Source organism: Drosophila obscura, unplaced genomic scaffold (genome assembly GCF_018151105.1).
Source record: "Drosophila obscura isolate BZ-5 IFL unplaced genomic scaffold, ASM1815110v1 contig_30, whole genome shotgun sequence".
In the NCBI taxonomy this organism is placed as follows: Eukaryota; Metazoa; Arthropoda; class Insecta; order Diptera; family Drosophilidae; genus Drosophila; species Drosophila obscura.
In genome coordinates, this window is record NW_024542818.1 from 179,103 (window position 1) to 196,977 (window position 17,875).

Below are 17,875 nucleotides of genomic sequence, written 5' to 3' on the forward strand. Positions count from 1 at the left end.
TAATTAGCTGTTGCAGCTTAGCTGTTTTCGGACACCCACCTTGAGCCGGAGAAGCGCGACGACTGACTGCTGGCCCGGCCCATTGTGTTGTTGTTCATGCCGTGATGACCACCGCCACCGCCCATTCCCATGCCCATGCCCATGCCCATGCTCATGCCGTGCTGGTGCATGTGCTGGGGGCCCAATGTCTGGGCCGCATTGGCATTATAGTAGTTGTAGCGGCGTCGGCCCATCTCTGGCGAGGTGACGGGCGACTCGGTGCTGGGCATTGGCTTCAGCATGCGCTTCAATGTGCTGGTATCCACGTTCATGTCCTCGGTGCTCTTGGTCTTGCGGCGAGTATTGTTGTTGATTACATTGTGCTGGTGCATGTCGTGCGAGTGTGCGTCGCGTGCCTGTACCGTCCAGGGGTGGAGGAGCAGAGAGAAGACCAATGAGTGGGTGAGTAATGGCCAGATTTAGCGGCTAAACATACCATATCATCGCCAAAGTCCTTGCTGCGTGTGCCCGTTGACTTGGAGGACGAGGTGCAGGTGCCCACATTCTGATGGAGGCCGCCACCAGCTTGGGTGCCCTCGCTCTTCGACAGATCCATGTCCATTTGGCAGGCGGCCGTATCGTCGCTGCCCACCTGAGAGCCCACATGATTCTGGGTGCACATATCCGCATTGCCAGCCGCATTGCCCACCCCGGTCACAATTACGCCCGGTGTATTGGTGTTGACCCCAGCATTGGCCACATCCAGTCGCTCCTGCTGTCCCTTCATCTGACGCTGCAAAGTGTCTGTGTTAAGCCAATGGAAGAGAAAGAGAAATTCGTGATTATTAGAGAGAATTAATGGAGAATTCTTTGGCTTGGGGGGTGGGGGCTTGGCTTACCGCTTTGGCTTACTCCCGGCCCACCGCTGGCCACATTGTCGTACAGCGAGGTGCTGCTTACAGCACTGACCACCTTGCCACTGCCACCCACCTGCTGCTGCTGCTGCTGCTGATGGCCATCGACATCGGTGATGCGGTGCGAGCCCACGTTGCGCGGCAATGTGGATGAACCTGCAATGAGGATGGCGGATGAGTTTTGATGGGTGTGGGGATGCGTGGTGGAGTACAGGACTTGTCGCCTAATTGCTAAAGCTCTGAGTGTTCATTCGTTCATTGATCTTCACATTTTACAGGATTGCTTTGCGGGGAAATCAAAAGAACCAAACAGAGGAAATGAAACGTAAACTTTCTAGAGAGAGCACCAGACAGAGAGAGGTGTTCATCATCGGGTTACACTGTACGTCACATATGGGCACAGATTATGGATGTGTTTGCTCTCTAGAGGAGGACCTATCCCAGTATTTTTTGTTGGTGGGGGGACGTTTGGGGGTTTTATAGTTTCTTTTTTGTTTTGTTTGTTTGGTTTGTTGTGTGTGTTTTTTGTTTGCTCTCACCTCTAACACGTGGATCGGTTCTCAGGCGCGCATACTGTTCGGCGGACATGCAGGTGCATTGGGGCTCCTGGCGGACGCGCGACGGCGACGCCGGTGTGCTGAGAGGCTTTCGCTTGGCCTTCACCTTGCCCTTGCCCGGCGGATCCAATTTCAGCGAGTACGACGACGAGGCCTTTCGTGAAAATTTGAAAGAAGGCGACTGTAAAACGTCGCACTATCATTAGGTTAGTTGATTGGGGATTACAAGGTTCTGTGTGTGCGGTTTTTTCTTCCTTTCCCTCCTCTCTCAAACTCTGTCTATTTCTTGTTCTGTCTTTCTCTAGAATCACTTTCTCTACCGCCTTCTGAGTTGGCGATATTTGTGGGCACAAGCTTGGCGAGCCTGGCGAAACTTTCACTTTCACTTTCTTGAGGTGTGTTTCTGTGTTTTGTGTAGGTTAGAACATATCTTACGAGAACTACTGGTGGACGAATAATTTTAGAATTGGGGGTGCAAAAAGAAGGTTTTTCGAAGCTTGAGCTTTGGGTGCTTATAGCCTTGATCTACGGTTTAGTTTAGGCATACAATATCTATACTATATATCTAGATAGTAAAAGCAGTTTTAGTAGTAGTAGTAGTAGTAGTATTTTTAGTAGTATTAGTAGTAGAAGTAGTACGAGTAGTAGAGAGTGTAGGACATATATAATACCTACTATATAGTTTAGTTTATATAGTTTTGAAATGTTCTCCTAGAAGTTGTTGCTCTTCTCTTTCTCTCGATTATTCAGCGCTTAGCGCCTTAGCCACCTTAGTAACTGATTTTTGATAACTTTGATCTAAACATCGACTTAGCCTAACGTTAACATTTGCTTTTGATTATTGGATACTGTTCAGAACTTCAAACTTGAACTTTGCTTTTGCTTTTGTTTTTGATTTGATTTCTTTTCTGTATTAACTTTAACAATTTATTGTAAGCCATGTGCGTGGTGGTGTTGGTTGAATATTCGTATTCGTATTCGATTTTTGCTTTTTTTATTTCTTTGTTGGGTTTCAGAAACCTCCATGGAAGCGGCGCGCCTTCAAGGCGATAAATTATGCTCCAAGAATATACTATATATATATATATAACTCTGATTCTGTTACTGTAACTGTTACTGTCTCTGATTCTACGCTGCTGCTAGTATTTCTGATACTCATTCAAATCCTCACTGGAGTAAGATTGTTTTTGTTGATTTTTGAAAATTGCATCGATTTGTAGTAAACCGCCCACTTGCAAGGGATCTGCGGATCGGGAGGAGCGGAGGAGGCGGATTGGCGGCTGGGCACGGGAGGACGACTCGGGATTGGGTTTCGGTTCGGATTAGGGCTCATCGGAAACGGATTGTAGGGGATAGGTAACGGTATTGTAGTAGAGGATACGTGCGATTGTTTTAAAGCGTTTTGCGTTTTTCTTTTGCATTTTCATTCCATGTACAAATCCACAAAATTATTTACATTTCAATCATTGATCATCAATCAATTTTTATGGGTTTTGTTTTTGGTTTATTTTGTTGTTTTCATTTACATTTTTCGTTTCGTTTTAATTGTTGTTTTTTTTTGTCAAATAATTTTTTTAATTTTTCGGTTTATGGGCACACGTGAAATGCAAACGAATCGAGTTGAAAAATATATTTATACATACATAAATATATATATTTAGAGATAGTTAAATAAAATTATTTGTTAGAGATAATAAAAGCATTTCGAAGGGGGTTGTGGGGCACGGGTAGAGAACGGATATATTAAATATATATATATATTTTTAGAATATAGATTTTTCAGAGACAGTCGGTGGGGGTGTACATTCGGGGGTTTATTATAGAGGGTATTGTTGTTGTTGTTGTTTTTGTTGTAATTGTTGTAGTTGTTGTTGTTGAGTTTTGGTTGGAGTTTTTTGTTGTTTGTTGTAGGAGGTGTTGCGTGTTTTATTTTAAATATATTTGTTAACATTTTATTGATATTGATATTCGGGACAGAAATATCCGTCGGTATTCATTTTTGGGTATTTGTATGTGGTTATTTTTGAAAATGTTTTCGAATTGAATGTTTCGTACGAAAATGAAATGCATCAAAAATGAAACATTTTTATTTGTGTTTTTTTTTTTTTTGGGGTGGACATTATATATATTTTTAGAGGGGATATATTGTTTTTTTTTGGCGTGTTTCGAGAATGATTTCGAAAAATGATTAGAAGAGAGAAAAAGAAATGAAAGAATATATAATATAAATATATTTAACAAATTTTAGTGTGTGTGTGTGTGTATGGCTGTGTGTGAGTGTGGTGTGTGTGTGTGTTTTGGTGTCTGTCTGCGTTATATGTTTTCCGGATCGGATCGTTGCCGCTTTTGTATCTTCTTCATCATTGTTTTGTTTTGCTTTTTGCACATGAATGAGGCACATACATATACAAAAATGGTTCCAAAAAGTCCTACGACTTTTGGTTTGGTTACCCCCGCATAAACATCGAAAGAAACACACATAAACAAAACAAAAAACACTGAGAGTGAAAACGAGAGTGGAATCTGGGGTGGGTGGGTAGTGGGTGGGCGGGTAGACACATAGAGCAATAAAAGTTTACAACAAATACAACAGTCAGGTATGTGTGATGTGTGTGTGTCTGTTTCTGTGATTCTGTGATTCTGTGGTGTGATCTTATAGGTACATGCCCGGCAAAAGGGGACTTCCATTTGAATCTACTACGATATGTACATATCTTTAGCTGCGATCGAAAGACACATTGGGTGACAGAGAAAGAATTACTTGGTGTGTGTGTGTATGTGTGTGTGTGTGCGTGTGCAGTGCTGTGTGTGTGACACAGTGGAAAATAAATAATATGAAGCGATACTAACGTATTTTTTTACAATGTAAGATACCTGCAACATATGATGCGCAAAGTAAGAAAAGAAAAATGAAATTATTATTAGACGCTAGTCCAAATAGTTTATGTTTGACTGCTATTATATTATATAATCTATTCATATCAATAGGCATATGTAAGTATGTCGTGTATACATGTGTGTGTGTGTGTGTATAAAGATTTTTCCTGAATGTTCATGTATGAATAGGCGACAATGATAATGGCTATTTCACAATTCAGAAATTAAGTATACGAGTCACTCAGATACAAACTTTTTACATTTTAAGAATTTTTTATTTTCCATTCCTTCCCTATCCCAGCGTGGCTTAACAGTAAAGGGTGACTTTTCGTGTCTGGCCCAAAGCTCTATATCTAGTTTGCTTTTAGCAACTACGAATCTACTTTAAAAATGTGATATCTTTTTATTTTTAGACTTAAAGTAACGGACTAAAGTAACGGACAGCTTGGAGACTCTTTAAAATTTCAGTCTTACATTGGATTTAATTTTAATATTTTCTCTCTCTCTCAATTTCTGAAAATCGAAGTTAGTGCATTTCTAATTCTGAGTCTGTGTGTTGTGTGTGAGTGTTTGTTTTTGTGCGTGTGCTGTATGCATGTGTGTCTACAAATTCTACTTTACTTTTGGCCAAATTCTTCAACGATTTCAACTAGAAACTAAGTCATTTTCAATTATGGAAAACTAAAGAAAAAACTAAAAAATTCATTAAAAAACTCAATATAAAAAAAAAGAGTGAACTGGACGAACATTTTCCTCGCGTTAAAATTTGTTCTAATTGGCGGATTCCAAGGAAATAGTTAAGGTTTCTTTTTGTGCGTGTATTGTCTCAAAGGGACAGATGGACAGTGATTGCTGCTGAGCGAATGAAGCGCTTGATTATGATTTATTCTTTAGATTTATCGAGTGTCGAGTGGTGACACTGTGAAAACTTGAGTTTGATTATGGGATACATATGTATGTGGCATATGCATGTATGTGTATGTAGGCACGTTAATAAACAGACAGATGTATGTATATGCGAAGCAAACATCATCATCATCATTATCAGAGCCAGAGCATTATCATTATCATCATCATACTCGTATCATATCATATCATATCATATCATCTTTAGCATAATCTTGGCCTGGCCGCCATCGCCATTCTCTCTGCTGTACGAGTGGGTAGTAGTACGAGTACTGTATGTGTGTTTTCATTGTCTGTGTAAGTTCGTTGGGTGTTTTTTCTCTGGTTCTTTGGATGGGTGAGTGGTTCAGTTGGGGGATTCGATGACAGTGGTTGGTGGTTGTTGGCAGGTGGTTAGGGGGAGATGCTCTGGTAGTAGTTTAGTAGTAGTTTAGTACGAGTAGTAGAGTGCTTGAGCTGGCTGGGAGGCATGATTAGCCAGTGACGAAGGGTGGGGGTGGGGACAGGTTGCCCTGCCCCCAGACCATTGTTTTAGTGTTGTATTTAGTGGGGTGGTGGCTGAGGTTTTTCGGTATATTTCGGTATCGGTATCAGTTGAGGTTTTGATTTTTGAATTCAATATTTCTTGTGTGTTTTTTTTGTTTTCTCTTTTTTTAAGTTTTTTTCTCTTTTTTGCGCTTTTGTTGTCGTTGTTATGCAAAATGATTTTGCTTGATTTTTTTTTTCTTTTTTCTGTTTGTTTGTTTTGGCAGACTGTAAGAGAATACTTACACAGCACTCTCGGAACTGTTTGGCATCAATGGGCGATGTAAAGTTCAGGCCCCAAGTGTCATTTGTCATGGGATCCTTCCAGTAAACGAAGCACTCCGATGCCTGGCCAATGCGTGTACCTGTTTGTAGAGAGCCAGCGGTAATTAGATGTTCAATAAGGGGAGGATTTTCCAACATGAAGATGAGGATGCTGATGATGATGTGCACTCACCTGGCTGCACAAGTCTCACATCGAGTATCTTGTCCACCTGACTGTTGTACGCGGTGATGTGAAAGATGCACTCGGGCGAGTCCTGAATGCAGGTGATGTTCACAGGAACCAAATCTTCTGACACTTGTTGCCACTTGACGGTGCCGGCTCCGCTGGCGGATACATGGAAGACCTCAGCCCACAACCTGAACGAACTATTGTTGGTTAGAAATACAATTATCAAAGATGGTAAATTGATTGATTGATTGTTTGTTAGTTGAATTAATCCAATTTCAATTTTTTTGTAAGAGGAAATGTTTTTCAAAACAAAGAGTCGCATTTGTTGTTGTTGATGTTGTTATTGTTGCAGTTGTTGTTGTTGTCGTTGGAGGGAAGGTATAGTTGAAGCAGGAGCACATTAGTTGTTGAGTTTTCAAAGTGGGTTTATTTTTTTGGGCCGCATTTTTGTGTGTGTTTTGTTTTTGAATTAAGTTGGATAAGTTCGTAAGTTTTTTTGGTAATTGTTTTTTTTTTGTTTTGTTGTTTTTTTTGAGAAAGAAAGAAGAAAGAAAGAAGACAAACACAATTAGTTGGATTGGAAAAAAGTTGATCGAACGAGCGGATTCAATTGTGTTCCTAGTTATTTTTCTTTCAGTTTGTTGTGGTTTGGTGTTATTGGTTATTGTTTGACAGTTTGGCCCCACATTCGACAGTCAGAGAACTTAAACAGAGTCAAAGAAGATTGTGGAGTACACAGAGATAGAGGGAGAGAGTCCTCCCCCTGGTCCCTCTATTAGAACGCACCTCAGTAGATGACCGTCGCGTCGTCGGGAACTCTGCCAGGGTGAATCCTCATAGCGATAGGCCTTGCGCATAAGCGGGGCACAGGAGCAGCTCAATTTGTTGCCCATGGCGCAGTTGGCGCAGCTACCCGCAGATCCTATCGAATAAAATATTATTGGTAGTTCAGAGATTGAATTATGATTAGTTATATGCAAGTACTTACCTTTACCAGAGGCACCCCGATGTCACCACATGCCGCTCACGTCCGCCTGCGAGAGCGCCTGTCCGCGATTTAGCGACTGCGATCGCTGATTATGCCGATGGCCGTGGTAGCGACTTCCTCGCTGCAAAGATTAAACACATGAAATATGAGAAAATCTATCAAATATCTGCTATGTTTCTTCAGCTGTAAGATTACAAAAAACAGGTCTTTAATGCAACCCAACCCACACGCCAACGTTTATTATCATCCACACATAACCGAGAGAGACCGCAGAGGCCGAGAGGTGCGAACGCCGAACGCCGCCAGTGCAGTAGTGCAGTCCACTCCCCCATCACGCCACTCCACTCCACTCCACTCGGCCGCTGAAAAGCTGTTGTGTAGGTGTCAAAAACAAAAGAAAATCCACAACTCAAACGGAACGATGTAAAGCGGAAAATGTGCTTTGAAGTTTTTGCTTTTGATTTCGTTCTCTGGATGCACATTGCAGATGCGAAATATCTTTTTATGGTGGGGGGATAATATTTTCCACAACTATTCACTCTGTCTGCCCCATATGTCTGCCACATGGGAGATGGCTATAGCTATGCTTATAAATATATATATATATATATAGTATGTATAGCCGTATAAATTGATGTATCTATTTATGTTTACATTATTTAAACTAACGCGGAGACAGAGACACCTGTTTTATGGCCATTCAGTTGCCGGCTTTGCTTCCTATGTGGCTATTGGCTGGCTACTGACTTACTCGGATTGCGGTTCACAGATTGCGGCTAAAAGAGATCTTGAAAATGCCAAAACAACATCACAAATGAACGCCACAGACTCAACTAAAAGACGCCAAAGAAAAATCAAAATCAAAGCGTTTTCCATTCACACTCTTGCGGCGGCCCCAGTCGGCGGCTCTCGGGGCTCTCACTCTCTTTTGGCGTCTTGTGAGCGAGCCATTGACGCCCACACAGCCCGCATTTTGCTCAAGAGATCTCTCAGATCTCACAGAAGATCTCTGCTGGGAGATATGCTTGCTCGGGGTCCCAAAGAGTGATCATCAAGTGGACCACTAGACAACGACGACAACAATGGGCATGGGAATGGGTATGGGAATGTGAAATGGGAATGAGAATGGGGGAAATGGTACCACATCTCTCTGTGTGTTTTCCTCTCTGCGTGCCTCATGCTGCTGCACGTGTTGTTGTCAAAATGTATTTTTAAAATCAATCAAAAGGCGAAAAAAAAGAGCGAGAGTGGATCTCGCCTCGCAGCAATCTCTCATGGGGAAATGCAATTGGGAATTGAAGGTGACACACATTTCGGGGCGATGAGCGACACATTGAATTGGTTCATCAAACTGTTGACAATATTTGGCAAGTGATGGATATTTTTAAAGGGAAGAGGGACATGAGAGAATTCCTGTTTATTTCAGAATATATGGAAAGTGAAACTCTTTGAAGAATAATTTTTAGGGAATATAATTAAAATGGGATAACTAATAAGAACAAATACTTGAAAATTTCAGTATACCCATAAACGAAAAGTTTTTCTTAACCACATCTAAGCTAGAACTGATGGATGATAAAAATCTGACTTGATAAAATAAATCTAATACAATTTGGTGATTTTTTTGAGATAGGGAAATGCAGAAAGCAGTAAGGCAATTTTTTCCTTGAGTATCTCTGTAAAAATGGGAACTTCAGCGCTCTCTTTAAAAATCCTGACAACTTTGTATTTTCCCGATCCTTAAACTCATTTTTATACAAACTTTGAATTACAACAGGCTCTGACTTTTTATGTTTTTTTTAATGGATAAGTAATTGATATTTTGTTGTCTTGAAACATATACACACCTCCACATGGCCCCAGCCATCGGCATTCAGTTTGGCGGCTGCCTCGACACTTTCCTTGGCGCCCATTGCTTTGTTTTAGTTTTCTTCTTTTTTTTTTTAGTTCACGTTTGGTTGCTTTTATGTTTTTTATATGGAAATTGTTTCGCTTTTCGTTAAGTTTCGTTTGGGGGGTTTTCTTTATGGTTAAGTGCTTTCTCGATGCAGGGTTAGACGAGGGGTGCGGTGAGACTCGGGGAGTCGGGCAGATGTCAGATGTTATTTATTTTGAGGCCCAGCAGGGAACCAGGGAGAGTTTGCGTTTTTGGGTCCTGGCTCTGGTACTGGATTCTGTGGCCAAGAGACTCGGTTCAATGTATAAATATTGAGCGGATTGACGTTGACGTCGTTCCTGCCGTCACACTCTCTCGCACAGACTCGGACTGCTCTCTCTCTCTCTCTCTCTCTCAATTTTTCTCTCTGTGTTGATTGAACGGGAGAGAGCAAGGGATGCTGCTGGGTAACTGAATGCCGTTGAAGGCGGCTTTCAATCGACTTTCGTCAGGTTGAACGCGCTAACGTTGAAAGCAGTTAAATAATAGAACAGGAGCACCACATCCAGCACCTCCCCCTGCGCCTCCTGCATGCGTGTGTTTGCTCCCAGAGTCCGATTCTCGGGCTCCTTTGCGTGGTATGTTCCTCCTATATGACGCGTGTGGGTCCTTCCGTGCGTCTCGTCTCGTCTCTTCCCGTCCCGTCTCTCTGCGTGTGGCGTGTATTATTTATGCAGCAGAATGTGTTCTTGCTACCGATGATGCTTCTGCTTCTGCTGCTCCTTCTCTAGAGAGTTTTAGCTTATTGTTTGCTTTTTATGGTTCGCTTCCTTTTTCTCCTTTTTATTTTATTTTTAATTTTTCACGTTTTTTGTGCTTTTAATCGGTGCGTATGATTAATTTAGATTTCCCTATAATTTTGGGAACTTTTCTGAAGTGTTATTTCGAGGGTTGTGCCTGCATGGGATAATCTAGAGGTTTTAGTTGGGTTTTGTTGTTTTATCCATTCGAGCTTTTCGATTTGGCAACGCCTTTTGGGCAGCACGGTCCACACAAAAAATAGTTACGTTTTTCGGTAATTTTGAATAATTTCCGAATCAAAATTTGACTTTAATTAAAGATCACTTTGCGCGGTTTAGTTGGGAATCAATTATTGTTTGATTTTTGTTATTTTATGCAAGAGTTTAAGTATTTTCTTCACTTTTTTCTTTCTTTCGTTTTGGCCACAGCGACAGGGAGCAGGAGCAGGTTCGGTTCGGATGATGGCTCTGTGTATTTTTGTGCTCTGCCAAAATACCTACAAAACTTGACGAAACGCGAATGTTTTCACTTGACGAAACAGGAGGCAGGAGCAGCAGCAGCAGCAAAACATGTGGGAGAGAGGAGCATAGCAGAGCAGAGCAGAGATGGGAGAGCAAAGTAGAGCAGAGATGAGCGTCGAATTACAGCGACAGCCGAAAATTGCTCCCTCTCCTCCACTCTCACTCTCTCTACCATCCTCGCCCTCCCCCCACTATGCTGCTGCTGATGCTGCTGCTGCTGCTGCTCCTGTTGTTGTTGCTGTACAACAAATATTTTAATTTCGATTTCTTTCTTGCTTATCCTTTACTTTGTATGCCTCCTCCTCCTCTTTTCGCTCCTCTTCTTCTCATCGCTTTGTGTATATGTGCATATGTGTATGTGTGTGTGTGGTCTTAGCTTAGAGGTTTGTGCAGTTTTCCCCCACCTCCCTCCCTTCCTCACCCACTATACCATCAACGTCTTTCCCGTCTGTCTGTTCCGTCTGTTCTGTCCCTATGTGTTTGTGTGTGTGTGTGTGCCTCTAAAAAAGTTGCATAAATCACCACACCTTAATTTACTTAAATTTCATTTCATTTCACTCCACTCCCCCTCCCATCACATCTCCATCGCTGTGGCTTTAATTATGTTTATTTTCATGATTTTCTGCTAAACTTTTATTTCAATCGGAAAATGCCTCGTGGGCGTTTTTTCCAACACAGTCCCGTCCACGCAGTCCACACAGTCCAACTGTGTGTGCTACACTCTTTTTTTGTTGGTTTGGTGTGGTTTTGATTTGCCATTCCAATTTCACTTCCTTACAATTTCGCTATTATTTGATATTTTAGGTTTAGGTTAGAATTTAAGTTTGTTTTGTGCGTTGCGTTTGGATGCTCGGTTTTTTCTATTGTGGGCGGGGGCGGGGGTGTTTCGTTTTTTAAAGCCTAAATAGTATTTTTCAAGCAGAGGCGCAGTGGAGAAAAAACGACCAGCGCCAGCCACAACCGTCGACTTCGAAATTCGTTTTGACTTTGCCAGGAGCAGGCAGAAAAGAAAGGAGCAGAGCAGAGCAGAGCAGCGACAGAGGCAGAGGCAGAGCAGCAAAGATGCTGCGACGTTAACAGCGACGCCAGCTGCGCTGCTTTGCTGCAACTGTTGGAATGTGTGCCACACATTTTTTCGGGGTGGCTTTGCTTTTGTTGTTCCTGCTGCCTCTGTCGCTGCCTGCGTCGCTGCTGCCCCTCCGCTGCTTTGCTTCGTGTTAGAACGCATTTTGTTACATTATTTTACATGCCGCTGCTGTGCTGCTGCTGCTGCCACTGCTGCCGCTGCTGGATGCTGTGAAAGTTTTAGCCATTTTGCCTCGCTTTTAATGTCTCCCCAATGCATGTGTGGCATCTGAGTGTGTACGTATTTCGTCTGTGTGTGTATGTGTGTGTACTTGCCGCTCTCTCTGCGTGTGTGCGTGTGTGTGTGTGTGGGAGTGTGTGTTAATGTAATATTAATGTTATAATTTGCTAGGCGGAAAGGACAATGTACGTGCCAGGCTTTGAGCCCATCAATAATGCAGCAAATATAAAGGGTGGAGGGGTGGTGGTGGTGGTGGCAGCAAAAAAGTGGATGGGGCAAGAAGTGGCTGGAGGGTGAAGTGGAGGGTGAAGTGGAGTGAAGTGAAGTAAAGTAGGTGCGTGGTGCATGCCAATTTCCAATTAGACACAAAATGTTACAACACCAAGAAGAACATCTGATTGCGGGGGTGGTGGTGGTCCCATTCCCATTCCCATACCCGTTCCCATCTATGCTGGCCTTGCCCAACACTGGTTGTATGGCAGGTCACAGCACGTTCAACATGCCACAAAGTAAAAGTGAAAAGCAACATCAAAATTAATAAGTAGAAAGGATGCTGAGTGGCGCTGCCGCTGCTGCTGCGGCCGCTGCTGGTGCCTCAGCCAGCGTCGCTGCCAGCGTTGGCCGAACAAAGTAGCAAAAAGTGGGAGGGAGAGCGAGAGAGAGAGCAGAGCAGATGAAATGAAATGAGAGAGCATCGCCTGTGCGTCGGCGCTGTTTCAATCACTCAACGAAAGCTTCGTCAAGTTGAGAAACAGCGGACCAGCTGCACAGCCTCCTCCAAACATCCCATCCCTCCCACCTGATCCCCCTCTAGCCATCTACCAATAACTGCTAATCCCGCTTGCATTAGAATATTATCAAATATTTAAACAATTTTCTAGCTAACGGTTACCACTGGGGAGAAAGGTCGTAGTGCAGTATAGGAAGGCGCAGTAGGGAGGGGAGTGGTGGAGCAGGGTGTGTGTGTGGGCTGCACCCACTTGCAGCGGCAGCCCACGCGCCGAAAGCGCAGCCAACGCCAACGTGCCGTTATCTCTCGCGAAAGACGTCATTACAAACTGCAGTTGGCAGCGCCGCGACTGCAGCCCAGCACCAACAGCAGCAGCAGCAGCATCAGCAGACCAAAAGGCGCGTCACGACATGCATTATAACAGCAACAACAAGAACAATAACAAGACGGAACAGGCAACAACAACATCCATAGCATAACGGAACACGGAACAAGAAGAAGAGTCATACCAAAGCAGAACATGTAAAAGTTAAACGGTAAATGTCCTGCTGCTGCTGCTGCCGCTGTTGTTGTTTTTTCTGCAATAATTGGCAATCTCTCTATTCAAGTGTGTGTGTGTGTGTCGTGATTTTTTGTTGTTGCGTAAGGCTTTATAGGGCAACCGGAGGGTGTGGTTGATGCGCAGTTTTCCTGCACAAAATCGTAATTTCGCCTGCTGCTCCCCCGATCGAGTGTTGGCAACCCTAACATCTGTTCGTTGGCCACCTGCAATCTCTGCACCATGATTTTATGAATGAACGCACGAGGCCCAACCAACCAGCAACAACAACAAGCAGAGAAGGGCACATCCCATCCCCAACTCCAAAAGCTTGCTACATGCGCAAACTACATGTTATTTGATAAACAATTACCTGCAAACAACAGCGGCAACACCAGTCACACATTTTTCAACGTACGCAATGCAAAATCATTGAATAATTAACAAATGTTGCTCCACAACAATTTGGTGGAGAACGGGACTTCGCGGCGACTGTTTAAAGAATGTACTAAAAAATACCACCAGAATGTACCAGACGAATCGGTATTTTTAAGTGTTGCAAGGCGCTGCACGTGGCAGTCACTTTACAGCACCGCCACTATCGCAAATATCGCCACTATCGCAACTATCGCAACTACTTGTGGAATTCAGACGCTAAACGCCGCCAAATAAATTTAAATAAACAATCAAATAAATTGCAGTTCCACCACCATGATTGAGATGGAGGCGGAGGAACACATGCTGCGAGGCATCACCAGCGCAGATGTGGGGCCCGAGGCGAAAGGTGAGTGGGTCGAACGGCAGCAATTTCGTTGAGGGATTTTCATGGCTTATCTTTTGGGACATTTTGCCGCGCGCAGAATACAATCTGCTGCGAGCGGACGAGGAGTACCGCAATGGCAACGTTGAGCACTCCATCTACTACCAGGTGAAGGCGCAGTTCCAGTCCACCGACCTGCGATACATTACGGAGGCGGACGATCTGGAGAGTCAGCGGCCCAGCACCGAGCAGCTGCTGCGTGTCGCCAGTGACGTGGAGAAGGAGGACTACAAAAGGTGCGCATCCACAAGGGGAGACACTGCATAGAAGCTACCATTGGCTAACCCATTTGCTAAACAGCAATCGATTCCTGCAGAACATCCTCAAACATCTGCAGCAAAAGGAGCGGGAAAGACCGAAAAGGCCGCCCTGCATAGAACCCATCGAGCATCTGGACTTCCTGGAGGATGTGGACGAACCAGTGGCCGGGCTGGCGCGCATCAACGACATCTGCAACGGCCTGCCCACCGAATGGTGTGTCCTGCAACTCTGCAAGAGCTTCAATCCGGCCACCACTTACTCGGTTTTCAACGAGATCTCTGCCTCCGATGGGGCCATCTACCTGTCGCTGCTGCGCCACTGCCGCAGCCCCGAGCTGGGACCCATTTGCCTGCGCTTCAACAACAGCGGCCTGGCGGAGGTCTTCAAGCACTACAGCACCTTAGTGGAGCGTTTCAGGCGAGTGGTCACCGTGGATCCCCTCAATATAAAGAGCAAAGAGGCCAAGCAGAAGTACTGGGAGGAGCTAAATAGCTACGATGCCTTTCTACGGGTGAGCGGTGGCAGGCAGAGAACGGAACGGAATCGAAACTCATTATTTTTTTCCATTTGCAGAAACTTCTCTCCGACTTTCGGGACATCATGGCGCCCTATTCCTTTGTATTCCTGGGCAAACGCTACGACTGCAGCGCCGTGGCAAGCCAAACCAAGGCTGTCTTCGGCCGCGTGGACGAGTTCTGCGTGGACCGTCAGTGGAGCAATCATCAGCGCATTCTGCTCTCGCAGGCGTCGCTGCATGCCAACCGCCTGACCTCCACGGACATGAAACACATTGCCTACGAGATGACCAGCAATGAGAACGAAATCCACATGGTCTACGACATGCTCAGGGTATTCGCCAGCGAATGGCAGCCGCTGGAAGATCGCCAAGTGCAGGTGGCCAAGAGTTTCCCCACCATTCTGGTGGTCGATGAGGTTTGTCTGCCCCGTCTAATCTGTGTTGCCATTAATTGTTATGTCTTGTCTGTTCCCGCAGCGACTGGATCATCTGCATTGGGAGCAGCTGGCAACGGCCCAGGAGTTTTCCCGCGTCAAATCGCTGCACTGCCTGTGGCGACTGTATCAGTACCACAAGGCGAGCATCCGGCATGGCTACTACACGCGCAGCATCAAGCGCGGCATGTGCGTCATTAATCCCGGAGCGGATCTACCCAACTCTGGCCGGAGGCTGAGAAGCTTCTTCGAGTACTGGCTCTCCCACTGGCGGCATCTGTTCGAGACAGTGCCCACCGAGGAGGTGATGCTGCGGCAAGCCTATCAGGCCGATTGTTTTGTGTGAGTTTTGACCTTGTGTGAGGTACAAACACACCGGCTAATCCCCTATTCGAATCCTCTTGCCATAGTTATGCTGGTCATGGCTCGGGCTTGCAGTACATCAATGGACGTGCCATTTGTCGGGCCCGTGTCCGCGGTGTGGTCTTTCTCTTTGGCTGCGATTCGACAAGGATGCTGGGCACGGGTCTGTATAGCGCCCTATATGGCGCCCATGACTACTACCACGGCGCTCTGTGTCCCACCATTGTGGGCACCCTGATGCCCGCCCTTGATGGCAACATGGACCACGTCTCTGTGACGCTGCTGAGCCTTTGGCTGAATCCCGGAAATAAGCAAGTGCGGCCCTGGACCCAAATCCACAAGATGTCCTGGCTCAAAACGGGCACCATCAAAGGTTTGACACACACACGCACACACACTTCCTTCCTACCTTGACATCTCGCTCATTTGTGGTTTGATTTTGCTTGCAGCTGGCAGCGATGTGGAAGTCGCGCAGCCCGACTATCATCTGGGTAGCTTGAGCTCCATTCTGTCCCTGGTGCAGCAGGGCAAGGTCGAGCCGACCGTCTACAATTGCTGCATTTATGTGTGCAGGGGTCTGCCCGCCTGGAATCTAGACGTCGAGCCGATGCCCTTCTAAAGTATAGTTCAAATTCGTATTCGTATTGCAATCAATTAGGATAAATATCAAACAGAAAACGAAACAACAAAATTATGATGTTAAGGAAAGAATCGTTGCTTAAGCCACTACTGCAGAGGGTGCGCACTAGATTGCATAGAACATTATGTATAAACACACTCAGAGGATTGTAGGAATAAACCAAGTACAAGTACATTTATATTTATATATGTTTAAATGAAATTCTTACCTTTGCTGCGACTGTTTCCTGCCCGAGTTATGTGATGTGATGTGGCTTTAGCACTTGCAGCTGATTTTGCTTTTAAGTTAAGTTTTTTCTGTAGCTTTGTTTAGACTTTGTACATTGTGTTTTTAGTTTGTTTGGGAACTTTAAACCGTTTGCAGATGTAGTTTTTGTATTTTAAGAATTGATTTCCATGCCAGAGAGACAGAGAGGGGGTGAGTCAGGGCTATGCCTGTGCAGGAGTAAAAGGATTATTCAAACAAACAATGTTAAGTGAAAGTGATTTGTGCATAATACAGAGAGAGATAGTTAAACGACGTGGAACATTGAGATTTGATCAAAAAACAAAACAACAAATAATGGAGAATAATATGAGAAAAGATTTTGGCCCACACCCAAGGGAAGAGGCCACCGCTGAAACGCCCAACTATTTATTTACTCAACTGGCACTCGTGTGCTCTCCAAACTCGACTCATCTCTGCTCATCGCATCGCGTTGCGTCGCACCTCGTCCTCGGTTGGCTCGTGTTGCCCTTTTGGCAAAGAGCTTTCTTTCAGGCGAAAGAGTTTCGCCCTCAACCTCCACAGCATCGAATCTACTTGACCTACTAACGCTTGTCGCATTATGACACACATTCGTTAATTAGGCCCAGCCCCAGCCCCAGCCCCCAGTCTCAGCCACAGCCCATCCCCAAATCCCCCCCTAAAATGGGAACATCTACTACACCCTCCTGCATATAATAAATATCACTGCAAATCATTGCTCATCGAATATGCGGCGTATGCGTAATATTTTTGTGTGGCCCCGATTTGCATGCCACAAAACATTCCATTCCATTGCCAGCGAATCACACAGCCCAGCACAGCCCAGACCAGCCGTGCCGTGCCCCTATTTATGGGGCTACTACTACAACATCTATCGATGGTTGGACTTGGAGTAGTGTGGAGTGTGGAATGGAATGGAGCGTCCTTCATGTTAATGTCTCAATGCCGTGCCCATGCAGCGTGTCCCGATTTGTATGTGTGTGTGTCTGTGTGTGTGTGTGTTAAATCAAATTAGCAGCGGGAGCCAAGGTGCATGCCACACCTCCCACTCTAGGATAGAGAGAATGCGAGAACTTGTAACATGACAGGAGACAGCGTCAGAAGGAGGATATTACATAACAGGCGCTCCCCCAATGTAAATCTTGTTGTAAATTCTCTGCGCCTGTGTTTGTGTGTGTGTCTGTATGTGTGTTTGTGTGTGTGTGTGCTTTTGATTGTGTGGCATGCCCCAAATGAATATGCTATGACGTTGACGTTGCTTTTGTTATTGTTTAGATGCGATGCTATTTCCCTTTCTGTTTCCTCTCTCCCTTTCTTCATCTCTTATGCTGCCATTTCCTCCTCTCCGTGTGTGTGTGTGTGTGTGTTTTTTTTCCTGCTTTTCTGTCCTATTGTTATTATGCCTTTCATTGCATTTTAGTGGCTGGTTTGTTTGTTTGTTAGAATTGTTCTTAAAGTAATTACAAAATCATAATCCAAATCGTTTTCTTTTGTTTGATTTTTAACCTTGAACTCTTTGTGTGTTTTTCTTTTTGTGTGTTGAGATTTCCTCTATTTAGTTTTCCATTTTATCATTTTGTTGTTGACATGATTTCCTTTTCGTTTGCCATTTTTTCTAGCAT

General features: G+C 44.5%; 3 protein-coding genes across 16 annotated transcripts in view; 1 reads left to right on the plus strand and 2 right to left on the minus strand.

Moving 5' to 3' along the window:
* LOC111080318 overlaps nt 1–7,105 on the minus strand; it is an 87,651-nt gene extending 80,546 nt beyond the window's left edge. For 4 of the 14 annotated variants that reach the window (XM_022375874.2, XM_022375873.2, XM_022375870.2 and 1 more), the window contains exons 1-7: nt 6,999–7,105; nt 6,216–6,409; nt 6,005–6,123; nt 1,433–1,631; nt 879–1,049; nt 476–783; nt 40–395 (exon numbers count right to left, since the gene is read on the minus strand). In XM_022375874.2, the coding sequence (XP_022231566.2) occupies nt 40–395; nt 476–783; nt 879–1,049; nt 1,433–1,631; nt 6,005–6,123; nt 6,216–6,409; nt 6,999–7,105 (1,454 nt within the window). Of the gene's footprint in view, nt 1–39; nt 396–475; nt 784–878; nt 1,050–1,432; nt 1,647–4,300; nt 4,325–6,004; nt 6,124–6,215; nt 6,410–6,998 lie in introns of all 14 variants that reach the window. The other 10 variants (XM_041594587.1, XM_041594588.1, XM_022375860.2 and 7 more) reach the window with 7 other exon arrangements.
* LOC111080948 (separin) lies at nt 346–16,007 on the plus strand. Its single transcript, XM_041594589.1, has 8 exons — nt 346–441; nt 13,674–13,756; nt 13,833–14,028; nt 14,093–14,564; nt 14,627–14,986; nt 15,048–15,346; nt 15,415–15,740; nt 15,817–16,007. The coding sequence occupies exons 1-8, from the start codon at nt 434–436 to the stop codon at nt 15,984–15,986; spliced, it is 1,914 nt and encodes a 637-aa protein (XP_041450523.1). The 5' UTR covers nt 346–433; the 3' UTR covers nt 15,987–16,007.
* LOC111080319 lies at nt 7,223–10,277 on the minus strand. The gene is made up of 2 exons (XM_022375875.2): nt 9,048–10,277; nt 7,223–7,321 (listed from the first exon to the last, which is right to left on the minus strand). Exons 1-2 carry the CDS (start codon nt 9,111–9,113, stop codon nt 7,223–7,225), a joined length of 165 nt encoding a protein of 54 aa, XP_022231567.1. The 5' UTR covers nt 9,114–10,277.
* Nucleotides 16,008–17,875: the final 1,868 nt, after the last annotated feature.

Bases quoted from the DNA above. Each gene is read 5' to 3' on its own strand.
- LOC111080948 (XM_041594589.1), top strand. The intron at 13,757-13,832 runs GTGAGTGGGTCG...TGCCGCGCGCAG, and splicing joins TGTGGGGCCCGAGGCGAAAG to AATACAATCTGCTGCGAGCG. The intron at 14,987-15,047 runs GTTTGTCTGCCC...CTGTTCCCGCAG, and splicing joins CCATTCTGGTGGTCGATGAG to CGACTGGATCATCTGCATTG.
- LOC111080319 (XM_022375875.2), bottom strand. From the start codon at position 9,113: ATGGGCGCCAAGGAAAGTGTCGAGGCAGCCGCCAAACTGAATGCCGAT. The intron at 7,322-9,047 runs GTGTGTATATGT...TAATCTTTGCAG, and splicing joins ATGGCTGGGGCCATGTGGAG to CGAGGAAGTCGCTACCACGG.